General features: G+C 37.3%; 1 protein-coding gene across 2 annotated transcripts in view; it reads left to right on the forward strand.

Moving 5' to 3' along the window:
- Nucleotides 1–2891: 2891 nt before the first annotated feature.
- plxdc1 (plexin domain containing 1) overlaps nt 2892–16896 on the forward strand; it is a 98041-nt gene continuing 84036 nt past the window's right edge. The window contains exon 1 of one of the 2 annotated variants that reach the window (XM_005156124.6): nt 2892–3053. In XM_005156124.6, the coding sequence (XP_005156181.1) occupies nt 2978–3053 (76 nt within the window). In that variant the 5' untranslated portion in view covers nt 2892–2977. 2 annotated transcript variants of the gene reach the window in all.

Genomic DNA, 16896 nt, shown 5'->3' on the forward strand with positions numbered 1-16896 from the left:
AGTTATTCTGGACATGTTAAAAAATGCTGGGCTGATGTTTTATTTTTTTTTTTTAAAGAAAAATAATCTTCCAAACATACAATTCCATCAATGGATTTACCCTTAATCATATTGTTTTCAGCTTTTATGAACACAAAAAAGACCACAGATAGCAAAATTTTATATTCATAAATGCAAGTACGCCAACAATGAACCATTTTACTTGTTGTCATCAGTAAAATATAAAAATTCAGTCTATTAAAAATTTAAGGCTATAAAGAACTTTCATTTATTATAGAAATATTATATTAAGAATTGGTTTTATTAATATTTTTATTGTATTAGTTTTTTATTGTAATTTTATTTGTAATTGTGCTCTTGATCATTTATTTTCCTGTCATTTATGTTATCAGTATTTTATTTTATTTTATTTTATTTATTTTATTTTATTTACTTCATTATCAGTTTTGTTCTCTTCTTCTGCCCCAGCTTGTGGTGTATTCAGTGCTTCGACAGAAAACTAAAAGTCCTCAGCAAAGGTCATATGAAGTTTTCATTTTTATATTTTCTTTAGTGTAGGACAAATGTAACATAAAATTACAAAAATAACAAGGATCACTAAGTCTAACAAAGCCGCTGTTACTTTCCAAAGAACTGTAAAAACATCCCCTTTTTAAAAAAAAATAGAGCTTTCTCAGGAGAGATCCCCAGACTTTCTTCTTCCCAGACACTTCCTCCAGCTCCTCCAGGTGGATCCCGAGGTCTTCGCAGCCAAGAGACATAGTCCCTCCAGCGTGTCCTGAACCTTCCCCTAAGGCCTCCTACCGGTGACACATGCCTGGAACACCTCCATAGGTAGGCGTCCAGAAGGCATCTAAAACAGATGCCTGAGCCACCTTAGTTGACTTTTCTCAATGTGGAGGAGCAGCTCTACTCCGAGCTCTTCTTGGGTGACAGAGTTTCTCACCTTATATATAAGGGTGCACCTTGCCACCCTGTTAAATAAACTCATTTCGGCTGCTTGACTCAGAGATCTTGTCCTTTTGTCCTTGTTCGTGTCAGTGTGAAACTGCTCTCCCATCCTGATGTGCCAGACGGTTTGCCAGAATCTCTTTGATGCCAACCAGTAGTCTTCCTCCATGGTCTCACCAAACTCTTCCTAGGAATTTTTGGTATGTTGGTACCCATCAGCTGCCTCAGGAGTCCTACAAGCCAATTGGCCTGACGGCATCCCTTATTTCCAGTGTCTACCACCAGGTTTGTGGATTGCCACCTAGACAGGCACCACACCCCTTATGGCCATAGCTTCTCATGGTCGCGTCAACAATGGAGTTGGAGAACATGAACCACTCTGTCTTAATGTTTTCAGCCTCCCTCGGGATCTGGTTAAAGCTCTTCTGAAGGTGAGAGTTGAAAATCCCTCTGACTTGTGGTTCAGCCAGATGTTTCCAGAGGACCGTCACAATATGTTTGGGCCTGCCAGGTCTGTCCAGCTTTCCTTTCTGCCAGTGGATCTAACTTACCACCAGGTGGTGATCGGTTGACAACTCTGTCCCTCTCTTTACCCGAGTGTCCAAGACATATGGTCAGATATCAGATGATACAACTACAAAGTTAACAATCATCCTCCATCCTAGAGTGTCCTTGTGCCATGTGCACTGATGGACACCCTTATGCTTGAACATGGTGTTTGTTATGGACAAACTGTGATTAGCACAGAATTCCAATAACAACTCCACTTGGATTCAGATCAAGGAGGCCGTTCCTCCCAATCAAGCCTCTCCAGGTGTCATGTCATTACCCACGGGGGAGTTAAATTCCACCAGTAGAACAACAGAGTCCTCAGTCTAAGCACCTTCCAGCACCCCTCCTTAAGACTCTAAGAAGCCCTCTTATTCACAGGGAAAAAACTCTGATGCATGGTGACTAAATTGCAGAGCTATAAGCAAGTCCACAACAGCAAGAAGTTGAGATCAAGAGCCCAAGCTGTGTGTGGAGGTGATCCTAACTATCTTAAGTAATACCAACATAATTGTCAAGCCTTTCAGAGAGAATTTTATGGTCAATAGTATCAAATGCAACACTAAGGTCCAATAACACTAAGAGAAATGCTTAAGTTCTGTACTACTGCTAAGAAAGTCTGAAATGTATCCAATTTAAAAATATTTTAAATTAATCTTCTCCTAATCTACCAAGGCACCAAATTGTACTTTGTTTTCAGCTCCAGTGCAGCAGAGTCACAGTACCTTTCGGATGGTGCTAAAGTCTCTTTTAATACCTGTCATCATGCTTCAGTCTACCTCCTGTTTTCCTAAATGGAATGTATAGCCTAATGGTGCATTTTGCAGCACTTGGTTTCACCAAAATTATAACAAATCATTCAGCTAATCACATTAACCAGCATATCACATGTACACATATCCAGCCCACTCACCTCTACTTTAGGAACATTTTTAGGCATCCTTCCTCCAACCAAAATCTCCTCACACTTCAACCTATTAAACCATATTAAAAGGAAGGGGGAGTTCTTTGGGTTCGGGACATATTCCAAGCTTGAGGCCTTCTACTAAAACAGCACACTGAAATATGCTTACTATATGTCTATTCAGATTAGATGCAAAGTTGAACATGTGAAATGTGTTTTCCATGTAGTGCAATTATGGCAATAGAGGTTGTTTCCAATGTGCTAATCTTTCTATCATACCACTATTTTAGATATAACAATGCATGCAGTATTGTACAATTTATCTAGAGAGTGTAAAGACAGGGAAAGTAAGAAAAGGTTGACAAAAATTAGAAGACACATAAATAGCCAGATGGAATGGAAGAAAAGAGGGAGGGGAAAATGAGGGCAGAAAAGGAGGAGGATGAGTCTATGGAACACATGCATATGAAATACCCAGAGTAATATCAGAGAGAGGTGGAAGGAGGACTGAGAAGACAGCAAAGGAGAGAAGCGTGTGAAGGAGAGTGGGAAGCAAAAGGATTTAAATTGGACATGGGTCTGTGTGCTGTGCTGTTGATTTGTCTCTCACAGGCAGAGCTGCCTGGAATTTGGGCTCAGGAGCAGAAAGGTAAGAAATACTCCAGAAAACACAAATATTTAGGCATATGCATTGGCTTTAACATCATGACCATCATAAACATTTAAACCGATAATAGCAACTATTTAATGGCAAGTAAATGTATGCAGATACCAAATCATGTTTGTTAATTTATATATATATATATATATATATATATATATATATATATATATATATATATATATATATATATATATATATATAAAACAATGAGGGTTGTGTAATCTTCAAGGACAAGTCTTTGCATTTTGAGCAGTAGTGTACTTGTGGGTCAGGTTTTGACTACATTGTGGGGGTAAATGATAAACTTGACATTTAGAAAAATTCTAACAAGTTACCACAAACTTAAAAGTGTGTGTGTGTGTGTGTGTGTGTGTGCGTGTGTTTGTGTCTGTCCAAAAAGGAAAATAAGCGGTAAAAAATATGAATTAGGTTTAATAAAATTGTTTCAAATAAAAACGGATTTATGTGAGGTCCACTTAGCTGTCTTTATGTATGTATAACTTGTGTAGGGGTTTTTGAACCTGATCTGGAAGCTCCCAGCATTGCACATTGCATGTCATCTAACATGTTCTTGCATGTGTCCAATAATGGAGATACTAAAAATTGCTTTCATCCAGAACAGATTTGACATCAGTCTGAACATTAAATGTCTCTTTTATCTGAAATACTGAATTACCCTCCCACTAAGCAGATTACCTAAATTGTAAAAAAAAAAAAAAAAAAAAAAAAAAAGATATGCACAGTGGTGGAGGGCTACCAGGGTTTGAATAAAAAAAGAATATCTTGGTGCTTATCTTGTCTTTGTACATGCCTGATTTGATTGTTTGTGTAGGCTGGAGGTCTGTGTTTGGCTTTAGTGTGTATATTTAATTATTTCTTATTCTAAGGAGCTTAATGAATCAGAGAAAATGAACCCATGTGCTAAATGTTGGGGTTTGCCTGATAGCTGACTTTGCCCCTAGAGAATACAGAGAAGCATCCCCCTCCCAAGCACACATCAATTTTATGAGTAACAGATGTCAGTCAGAAAACTAGGAAAGATCTGTAAACATTTTGGGTCATGCAACATGGGGTTAATCAAGGGTGCACCCTCTGTTGGCTAAGGGTGGGAGTTTTTTTAAACCAACATTTAGAAAAGTATCAAAAGATAAGTTACATGAAATAAATGTGCATTTGAATATAAAGAGCTATCTCAAACATCAGCTTGGCTAGTATTTTGTGTTACCGCTTAATTCCTTCCTCTTTTTGATGACACACAACCAATGTGTGTATTTCTGTCCTCCTTAGAGATACAGTATTTTTAGCGTATTCACTTCCAGGCAGCAGTGCTCTACTTACACTGGCCTCTTTGTCCCTCTCGCACATCTCTTTTCTCAGGTCCCTCTGAGACGCAAACACACACACACACACGACCCATTATAACACATACATGTAAGCAGTCAGGTTTTCATTTTTTATTTGTAATTGATCGGATCTTTGTTGCTGCATATTTATTATAATAATAATGTTAAACTGTCATCAACCTGGCGACATGGTCGCTCAGTGGTTAGCAGTGTCACCTCACATCAAGAAGGTAGCTGGTTTGAGTCCCAGCTGGATCAGTTGACATTTTTGGGTAAAGTTTGCATGTTCTCCCTGTGTTCACGTGGGTTTCTTCTGGGTGCTCCGGTTTCCCCCCACAGTCCAAAGACGTGCTATAGGTGATTTGGGATGACCTAAATTGGCTGTAGCGTATGAATGTGTGTGTGTGTGTGTGTGTGTGTGTGTGTGTGTGTGTGTGTGTGTGAATGATAGTGTATGGTTGTTTCCTAGTACTGGGTTGCTGCTGGAAGGGCATCCACTGCAAAAAACATATGCCAGAATAGTTGGTGATTCATTCTGCTTTGGCGACCCCTGATATATAAGAAACTAAGCCCAAGAAAAGGAATTATGAATAAACATTATCAACCTGCTACAATGTTTTTAATTTAGCCACACTTAATCAGTTATGTCACAATGAGTAAAAGCACATTATGTACATAAATGATTATCAATACCAATATGCCAAAGCTACTGTATATCATATGAGGATCATTACAACCCACTGTTCTGCACAATTTGTGTTTGTCTTTGTAGTACGCTACAATTTGGATTTCACAGAATGTTTCATCATGATTCATGACATGCCGTTCAACGTAAATTTAAACAATAACACTTTACTTAACTCTACAATAAGTCTTTTGTGTGTAAAGACTATGCAGGCATGAATGTAGTGAATGAATGAATGAACGAACGTTTCAAAGTAAAGTAAAACCTCACATGCTTAGGAAGCAACGGACATTAGGTAGAGACACTTCTTAGTTGCATGGAGTTCTAATGAGCAAGTCACTCAATAATGTGTTGAACAAGAAAGACCAGTGTTGGCAACAATTTTCCTTGTAAAGTAGTTAAGCTCTGTACAAAATGTCGCTAAATGTTGTTTATTTATGTTTATGTTCATTTTTTTTATTCAAAATGTCATACAAAATGTTCTCCTTTAAGTTACTATAACAATTTTAAAAACAGTCAATACTATTAACAGCAGTTTTAGTGTCTTTCGTGTGCTTTACAGTCGATTTCAGTCACCGTTTTTGCTGACTGGGAAATGTAAAACATGCTGTGGCCTGGTCTACCAAATGGTTGACCATGTTTTGACTGCTTTAAAAAATTACTGTTAAAGCCATTTAAAGAATGACTGTTTTAAATAATGGTTTAAACTACACAGCATTGTTGGTTTACAAAATAATCAAACAAACAAACATAATTTTGATGCACTGCTACAAAAAAAAAAAAAAAAAGTTAAATCCAAATTTTTTTTTCTTGGTGGGGCAGTTAGAGATAAGGGAAAATACAGTCAAAGGTTAAGGTATAATTCATTAAACCAAGCTATATCCTTAAATACTTCACAAGAAGCGGAAAAAGAAAACACCATGTCAAACATTCATTAATTTTCTTTTCGGCTTAGTACCTTTCTTAATCAGGGGTCGCCACAGTGGAATGAACCACCAACTTATTCAGCATATGTTTTATGCAGCGGATGCCCTTCCAGCCACAACCCAACACTGGGAAACACCCACACACTCTTGCACACACTCACATACATTTATTCGTTTATTTTCTTTTTGACTTAGTCCCTTTATTAATCTGGGGTCGCCACAGCGTAATGAACCTCAAACTTATCCAGCAAATATTTTACGCAGCAGATGGCCTGCCAGAGGCGACGCAGTGGGTAGCACGTTCGCCTTACAGCATGAAGGTCGCTGGTTCGATCCTCGGCTCAGTTGGCGTTTCTGTGTGGAGTTTGCATTTTCTCCCTGAGTTCGTGTGGGTTTCCTCCGGGTGCTCCGGTTTCCCCCACAGTCCAAAGACATGTGGTACAGGTGAATTGGGTAGGCTAAATTGTCCGTAGTGTGTGTGTATGTTTCCTAGAGATGGGTTGCGGCTGGAAGGGTATCCGCTGTGTAAAAACTTGCTGGATAAGTTGGCGGTTCATTCCGCTGTGGCAACACCGGATTAATAAAGGAACTAAGCTGACAAGAAATGAATGAATGAATGAATGGCCTTCCAGCTGCAACCCATCACTGGGAAACATAGATTCACACACCTACACTATGGACAATTTAGCTTACCCAATTCACCTATACTTCATGACTGTGGGGAAAACTAGAGCACCCGGAAGAAACCCATGCGAACACGGGGAGAGCATGCAAACTCCACACAGAAATGCCAACTGACCCAGCCGAGGCTCAAACCAGAGACCATCTTGCTGTGAGGCCACCAACATACACTATGGCCAATTTAGTTTATTCATTCACCTGAACCGCATGTCTTTGGACTGTGGGGTAAACCAGAGCACCCGGTGAAAACCCACGCAAAAACGGGGAGAACATGCAAACTCCACACTGAAATGCCAACTGACCCAGCTGAGGCTTGAACCAGTCACCTTCTTGTTGTGAGGTGATTGTGCCTCGAAGTTTAAAAAAACTTTTCTTTCAACTTGAGCTATATACAGTGGCAATATACAAAAGTACTCATACCCCTTGAACTTTTCAACATTTTCTCACATTATGACCACAGACATAAATATATTTATTATATTTATTATAAGTGGCATACAATTCTGAAGTGAGCAGGATCTCCAGTTGGGCTTACATTTACGGCTGTTTTATATAACTTATCCAGCAAGTTTTTACACAGCGGATGCCCTTCCAGCCGCAACCCATCTCTGGGAAGCATCCACACACATTCAAACACACACTCATACACTACGGACAATTTAGCCTACCCAATTCACCTGTACCACATGTCTTTGGACTGTGGGGGAAACTGGAGCACCCAGAGGAAATCCACGCGAAGGCAGGGAGAACATGCAAACTCCACACAGAAATGCCAACTGACCCAGGGGAGGCTCAAACCAGCGACCTTCTTGCTGTGAGGCAACAACACAACCTACTGTGCCACTGCATCACCTATTATTATTTATATTAATAATGATAATAATAATAAAAGCATTTCCCAGCAATAAGTTGCTGCTGGGGAGGCATTTACTGCGTAAAACATATGCTGGATAAGTTGGCGGTTCATTCCGCTGTGGCGACCCCAAATTAATAAAGGGACTAAGCCAAAAAGAAAATGAATGAATGAATAATAAAAGCAATAATGACTGGAGTAATCATTTAATTTGAAACTACATACAAAAAGTAATAAATAAATTAAATAAATGCCATCCTTGATGAACGGAATAATTTTATTTAAATTATTAAATGAAATTAATTAAAAATAATAATAATAAATTGACCCCAAACTTTTGTCAGGTAGTGTAATTTATTTTGATTTCTGTGCTGTTCATTTAAATTCATTAAGTTTTAACTGATGTAGTTTAGGCAACTATCACACAGTTATGTAAACAATTCTAGCCTTAATATTTTTCTATGGCTTATGCATTATTGTTACATATACACATTTTGAGAATTGAGACTTATTGTGATTTATTTTTTCACATGGTTAAGGTATCGGGCTGGGTTATGGCTCAGTTTTGGGGTTTCTGGTTAAAAGGTGGTGTTAATATGGTTAACTTATTGCTGAGAATCGGTACCAATAATGAACCTGTTTTGGCCCAGTTCAGGGCCAGTTAAGGGTGATAAATTGGCTGATATTCGGGCCCATGTGTGGCCCTTGTCTTTAATCCAGTTATGGGCCACTTCAGCGCCGTCATTCTTTGCAGTACTTGGGCCGAGGGAAAAGTAATTGTGTGGCCTGGAGCTGAGCCAGAAAACATTTGCTATGTGGGTTTATATTCTCAATATAGAATATTCAGATTCGTGGACGTTGTCCTTGCTATGGCGGCCCACTAGGTCGCCTCTATGAACGCGCCAGCCCTGAGAATCAGGTACTGTGTCCCATGGTTTTAGTAACTACTATGAAGCGTGTTTCGGTCAGCCGCTGCGATCAGATCCTATACCAATGTTGGCGAGCACAGTTGAATTCCATTGACCGTACCAAAATGCTGGGTTGAAATTACGGGAGTTTTCCGGGATAAATAACAAATGCGTTGGTGGCTGGAGATGGGTCTGAAATAACGAAGACTCCCGGGAAAAAACAGGAGTGTTGGCAGATATGCTCACACTACACTAGGGCTGTGCAATTATTTAAAAATCCGGTTTCGATTGCGAATTTGGCTTCTAACGATTATGAAAAAACATTAATCAAGAGAAACGATTATTCCATCATATACCATCCTCTTTCCAGTTGTACACATGTGTTGCTCTGCAAAGCCTAGTTCCACGTAAAAATGACTAAAAGCACGTACTGTTATGTAATGTTTGCAGCATGGGATGCGCATCATTCATAGATGTACATTCCAATCATTCATGTTTTTAAACACGCGAAAGAGCGCATGCTGTTTTGTGTGTGCGCGCTTAGCCTTGGAGACGAGCAGAGCAAACACATGTAATGCCATCTTAATGCGAGCACTTTAATGGTCAAATACATGCACTTTTGTGTCAGAGTGCATGTTTAGTGATAATTCACATTAACCCTCATGTGTGTAATAAACAAGTTGAGAATCAAAAGACATATGAAAGAGAAACCATATCAGAGCCGCACTATTCTTAAAGTGACAGTATTACAGCTAATAATATTGAGCAATTAAAATAGGTTTCAAAATATTATTTAAACCTGCTTTTATTCTAGCCTAAATAAAACAAATAAGCCTTTCTCCAGAAGAAAAAAATATTATAGGAAATACTGTGAAAAATTCCACTGTCACACATAATTTGAGAAATATTTATTTATAAAAAAAAAATCACAGGGAGGTGAATAATTTTGACTGTAATCGTTTTGTAATCGTTTTGAATAATGGTAATTACAACTATGACCAAAATAATCGTGATTATGATTTTTCTCATAATCAAGCACCCCTAACATACACTATGTACTCTGACTACTTCTGTATTTTTGATAAGCCGTGCTTGGCATTTCATTCTGTCTCGTGCTGAATGCTGTCGACCAATTGCAACAGGCTGTCATCAGTCCAAACTGCGCAGATTAGCTTTGTGCTAAGGAGGGTGACATGATCACCAGCGATCTACAACCACTAGAGTTCGCTGGTAAACATTCACACACATAAAACTACAAATCTGCTTGTAAATGGATTACATATTCAGTCATGCCACACACACAACTGCTCCAAGTCTCCACTGATTACACTCGCATAGCTGAAGCTGCTCTAGGACTGATTCAGGGACTATAAATACTTGTCTTGTTATCTGCTAAAGTGACACTACAAAGCATTTCCTTTGTCTGCCTTTGCCGTGTTTTTGATCCTTTACCTCGCTTATTTGTTTCATCCTGTTTACTGCCTGCCTTGTGACCATCTGCCTGTTAATTTGACTCCGACTCTGGATTGCCCTCATACATCTGTTTGCTCCTATATTGATGACTGCTTGCCTGACCTTACTAATAAACCTGCATGTAGATCCTCACCTCTGTTGTCGCATTCCCCTGGTTACAGAGGGGTTTAAGAACAAATGAAGCGCTGAACGATTTATAAGGAAGTCACTTGGATAATTAGCTAAAAGTAAATGCATATTAAAAGTCATGAAAGTGTTTTTTGACATTGCATGCATATTTGACTGTTGTTGGAGACCCTTACAACCAAAATATGACCCTATTTCATTTATGATAAGGGCTTTTTAATCTTTGTTCATTTCTAATTTTAGGACAGTTTCAATTGGATGTACATCATGATATGTGGAAAAAAGATTAAGAAAAAAAGTATGAAAAAAAAAACAACAACTTTCCTTTCATGGTGATTTTAATGCACAAGGAGTCTAACAGTAGCCAGTGCTCCACATGACGATTTATTCCTCCAGTCTTTCTGGAAACACATGAAGAAATTGAGACATAATAAAAATATAAATCTAGAAGAACTTCAACATTTGGCAGTCATCCAAGTCATATAGTTAAAAAAAAACAGCTAATATAAATTTACAATGACAAAGAGCATGGGGTTACTGAATAACTATTGAGAGCTTTTAGCTGCTGTCTGGGCTTTAACTGCCTTTCTACACTTCCCTTTTTTAGTGTGTTCATTATATTTTTCTGTCATTTCATTTTATTACATGTACCTTAATTTTTAAACTAAATAGATTTGTTTTCTTTGCATATATGAATTTCTTTGGTTGTTATCAATGTCCGGTGAAAATTTCAAGTCAACAGCACCTTTAGAAATTTGTTTTCTGAGAAAAATGGTGATGTGTTGAATACTTATTTCCCCCACTGTAAATCAACGTAGGTTAAAAATACATCTTCACCCATACTCAAGCAATCTAGACAACATTGATTAGACCCTGGTCTGTTTTCCAGCATTGTTGAGCAACGGTTCCATCTTCATGACCCACAGTCACCTAGTGTGAGCGGCACCACCTGTGGGGCTTCAGTTGCATACCTACTGTAATAGCCTTACTCTTTGGCTCTACAGTGATACCCAACATTTGAAACACTTTAACAAGTGTCTTGCCAGCGAACCCTCCAGATTCCTCCTCAATAGACCCACAGCAAGCCCTGCCATTTTCATTCTTAAACTAGCTCCTGGTACTTTACACCTGCGCACATCATCATGTCATCAAGATCTCATGCTTCATATGAGATCACAGATCGCGACTGCAATAGTTATTCCAGTTGTGCTATTTTTTGGTATTTATCTTCAAGAATCACTGAAGGCATACATTTTGTTATCATAACGATCTAATGGGGCAATAAGATTGTAACTGTACTGTGTGTTTAACACAGTGGCTATATTCATCTATGTAAACACATGAAAAAAACATTAACATTATAGCAGACACTGTAATAAGACCATTCTCAGCCACTAGACATTACTGACAGGGTATTTGAGTGTGCCACAGAATGTTGTGGGACTGCTGTAGAGGAGTTATGATTATGGATTACAGATCGCAGCATTTTGAGTTTTTTTTATTTTTTTTAGCTTTTTAAAAAAAAAAGCACAACGATAAAACACAAATGCTGTTATAAATGTATTAAAAAATGTGTTTGTTTTGAATGTGAAAATTCGTTAAAAAGACAAAAGATACTAATTTGTGGATCTCCTTATCTCCGGGTTCAGCAATACTGCCGTTGGCTTACCCCTTGGTTTCGAGTGTGGTCCTGAAAAATCTTCGTTCAAAGGGCTATTCACCCCTTAACCTTAGTCCTACGCCTTCAAGCTAAAAAGAATTGACACACCCCTACCCCTTGGCGTGAACGTGTAAAACAAGGGGGAAGGGCTAAGGGGTAGAATTGGAATTTTGCCTCACTCAGACACTGCAACAGGGATATCTTGGCTACAAAATCCCAATGACAGTTTTGCACATATACCTTAAATACTCAACTCAGAACAAAGAACCAAGATGATAATAAAACCTTGAAGATAATAAAATCTTCACCAGGAGTTCGGTCTGATCATATGTAAACCTAAAAACTAAAATTGACAGACATTTTGCACAACATTTTCCCAAACTCAAATCAACAGTCAGTAATTATAATACAATGGACTACTACAAAATTGAAACCATTTACCAATCACACAGAGACATTAAAAATGACGCCAAACAAAGTTAACATTGTTACCAAAGTTAAAGCTGTAGATTCACATGATAAACCAAAATGAAGAGGATGAAGATTCTGTGTGGAATGTCAGAGATCTGAGATTTGTTTAAAGAAGTGAAAGAGGGCAGAGATTTGGCCGTGATGAGTAACTGAAACAACTTGCTTCATAGCAGATCTGCTGCTCAGACTAGATAGTTTATTGTTATATTGCATGGCATCTGTTTTTGTAATAAATTCCACTCAATTTTACATTTTCAGATCAAGAGATTAAAAAAATCTAAATTATCTTACATGATAGTAAATCTGTAAATGTGAGTCCTAATTTATTGTTAGCGTAATCTATGTGGATGTTGAAAATGTCCTACAATTAGTATTTTAGCAGTTATAACTAGTAAGTCAGAAATAAAATCAGAAAACTAAAAAGAAAGGATATTGAGAAGCATCACGTCTCATCCTCCCAGACTATTTTCATTATGCATTGGACCAATCAACCCCGATACAGCTCTTAACAACAGGACTCTACGAAGACACACACAGCTGAAAATCATATACACTAATTACACTCACCATATAAACTCCCCGTGCTCATCCATTGCTGAGTCTTTTATTTTTGTTTGAATGCTTTAGATGCTATTTTCGTTATTTCTGTTCTGCATGAAGCTCTGGTCACACTGGGTTTTTCTCCCCATAGACTTCCATTCATATGCACATGAATGCGTGATACCAGAAACGCAAGGTCGTACATCAAGTTTCGAAAATCACTGAGTTGGAAAGTCCAAGCTTGGTGAACTCTGACCTGCAAAATCGCATCACATGACTGTGTGAGCACTCGCTCACACCAAACACTCGCTTTTTAAAATGTCTAATCATCTTGTTTTATCCCGCCCCTTTTCGCAGTGACGTACAACAGATTTTCGCGCACATCTCTAGTGTGACTGCAACTTAACTATTCATTCATTCATTCATTTTCTTGTCGGCTTAGTCCCTTTATTATTCCGGGGTCGCCACAGCGGAATGAACCGCTAACTCATCCAGCAAGTTTTTATGCAGTGGATGCCCTTCCAGCCACAACCCATCTCTGGGAAACATCCACACACATTCATACACTACAGACAATTTAGCCTACCCAATTCACCTGTACAGCATGTCTTTGGACTGTGGGGGAAACCGGAGCACCCAGAGGAACTCCACGCAAAGGCAGGGAGAACATGCAAACTCCTCACAGAAACAACAACTGAGCCGAAGGTTCGAACCACCAACCCAGCGACCTTCTTGCTGTGAGGCGACAGCACTACCTACTGCAACACTGCCTCGCCTCCAGCTTAACTATCTATTATGAAAACAAAGCTGCGTTTATAATTGTCATCAATCGTCTCAATTTTCATCAAGATCTTTAATATAAACAGTACTGAACCTGTAAAACAAGTATGCATAGATACAGTGAAGAAGAACCACATCATCCAAGTAGGAGACTGACAGGCTCTGTCCACACCTGAAAAAAGGGATGCACATATTGACAGGCAAGATCTGGCTGATTTTTGTTTTAAACATGCAATCAGCAACTGGACAGTTTTCGTTTCAGTTTAGCTAATCTCTGTCCGGATTTGCACACAAACACTTTATACTACAAAGTCTATAATATGTAACATATAAATAGCTATGTATTTGTGCATCTGTTCATATTATGTGTAGATTATAATAAGTTAGGATGTTTGAAAAAATCACAAGGAAATAAACATTTTGCTCACATACACATTTTTTTATGGTTCCTAGTAAAAAAAAAAAAAAAACATGAAAAAAAAACAAGTAATCTGTATTGAATTAACGAATTTGCTAGTAAAAAAGGGAATCAGTGTTGGAAAATAAATGATGTATCACTACACTGTTACCCTTGCTGTAGATTATGCAGTAAATAACTGTAAAATAGCCAGTGTTTTGCTGTAATAAAAGGAAACAGTATTTTACTGTAAAAGGAGCAGGATTTGTATAAAATTTTGTAATGCAAAGAATAAATACAGTAATTTACTTTATGTACCCATTACAGATAGTTACTGTGATAATAAATGGTAAATTACTGCTCAACCATTATTACCCCATGTACTCTGATGCTTTATGTTGCTATATATATATATATATATATATATATATATATATATATATATATATATATATATATATATATATATATATACTGTTCAGTTTTGGTATGTGTATGGTCAGTATTGAGGAGAAAATGAGACAATGCATTGATAAGCTAAATTTCTCTGCAGCCATCTCTGTGTTTTCATTGGTTCCTTTTATGTTTTTAACATTGAATAGCAGGAGTCAACCAATGTCAATGTCACAGAGCTAATTAAAAGGTAAAGATATCAACGAGATGCATTTAAAGGCAAAAATATTCACACAGAGCAACCAAATTATCACAATCATTTTTATAACTTTGTTTACTTTTCTATAATTAATCTAATTTGCCTAGTTTAGCTTATAGTTAAGCTTTTAAATTGCACTTTAGACTGAATATTATTATTTTGCTAAATAACTAGTAAAAATGTGTTATTTAAAAAATATCTTAAACAGCACGTACATACATTTTTGCAGAGACTCAATGAATTTGTTTGGAAAACTTCAAATGAAGTAGGTAAAAGTGGCATTAACAGTATAGTATAAAGACTTTCCTAAATAAATGTATTATTCAGGTTATTTGTTTTTTTATTATTATTATTACTACAGGTTTGGAACAACATGAGGATCAGATTATTTATTTATTTGTTTATTTATTTTTTGCTTTGGATGAAGTTTTTATATTTTTATTGTTTTTATTCAATGATATGTGCATGACTGTGATAAATGTAAGCAATTCCTTTGAAAATATGCTATGCACCAGGGGTGTCAAACTCCTGGAGGGCCGCAGCCCAGCAGAATTTAGTTCCAGCCCTGCTTCAACACACTACCTTTAGATTTAGTTTGATCAGGTGTGTTTAATTAGTATAACTGCACTGTTACTCTGTAGATTGTGCAGTAAATAACTGTGATAACAATGATTTAGGCATCACCACTCACTCCCACAGGCTGTCTGTCTTATTCTAAACACAAAGGTGTTACAAAGAGTTTTCAGAAAATGCTGGCCCTTTAAGGGAGCCAGGTGTTTGATTTGTTTACTGCTGAGTGTGCTCTATTCTCTGTCCATCAATTCAGATGTAGAGTCTGATATGTTTTAGGCTTTAAATAAGAATCTACAATGAGTAAGTAAAATGTGTTCAAATGTTTTTGAGGGTTTCTAAAATAAGTAATAAATAAATATATCTTGAACTGTGTACTTGAAAGCTATATTGTTAGCTAGTTAACCTCTCCTCATATAACTTCTTACATTACTTCTGTTTAAGTATATGCATTTATTGGATATTGCATACTGCCATAATGTACAGATGCTAACAGTTGTATGTATCTTTCTGGCAACTAAGCCAAAATTAAATTCCATCATCTCAGTAAGGTAACATGTGCACATCATCACAGGGAATCACAAAAACATGATACACATAGCCATCCACACACAAAAGCTCCACTGTCCGGTCCCAGGTTATGAGTTTGTTGCTAAGTATTTTTCAGAGCAGTGTTTCCACCTATGAATTTATATTAGAAACAATAAAAAAGTTTGTTGTCATGAGATAATTATAACAATAAAAGATTGGATCCTTTGTTTTTTTGGTGTTGCCAACTTTATTTTTATTTTTTATAATTATTTTAAACTTTTTATTAAGATTTGACACAGTTTTTAATTATTTAAAACTTTAAAATTTAAAATAATTATGTTGTGTTTCATTTGCTATCCATATCAAACACACCTAAACCAATTAATTAGGACCTGAACACCACTTGATAATTACAGGCAGGTGTGTTTTATATGGCTAGCAACTGAAATCAGCAGGAAGGTAGATATCCAGGAACAGGATTGAGCACCCCTGCTATATACCGTGGGGGTCAAACTCCAAGTTCCTGAAGAACTGCAGCACAGCAGAGTTTAGTACCCACCCTGCTTCAACATTACCTGTAGATTTCTAACAAGCCATAATTAGTTTGATCAGGTGTGTTTAATTAGAGTTACAGCTTAAAGTCCCGGTCACACTGCACTTTTCTGCCTACAGACTTCTATTCATACGCATGTGAGTACTGCAGACCTGGAATGATCGCTCATGCGACAAATTTCATAATTCGCAGCATTGAAAAGTTCAATCTTGGAGAACGCTGACATGCGAAATCACATCATGTGATTGCTTGATACCAATCAAAGATCAAAACATGACCTCTCTGGCTTGCTTTTTCAATCTCTAATTATTTTGTTTAATTCCACTACTCACTTTGTTTAATTCCACTTCGTAGTGCAGTATGACAGAATTTTGCATGCTCAAAGGTTAATGTGACACTGTTGCCAGTTACTTACTGTAACCGAACTTTTACAGTGAGTGGCTGGCAAGAGTGTTGCCAGTATTCTACTGTAAAAAAAACCCGGTAAGGTCTAACAGTGTAGCTCCAACCAACTGGAAAAAGTTGAAAATGGGAGCCCATTTGGGGAACCGCAAATAAATGGGAAAAAAGGTAAAACAAAAATTAAATTTGCCTGATATTTTTTTCTCTAATGTTTGTACAGATATTTTTATTAACTACAATATCCATGGTATGTAAAATCTAATACCATGACAACCCT

This window comes from Danio rerio, chromosome 12, assembly GCF_049306965.1.
Source record: "Danio rerio strain Tuebingen ecotype United States chromosome 12, GRCz12tu, whole genome shotgun sequence".
NCBI classification, from domain to species: Eukaryota; Metazoa; Chordata; class Actinopteri; order Cypriniformes; family Danionidae; genus Danio; species Danio rerio.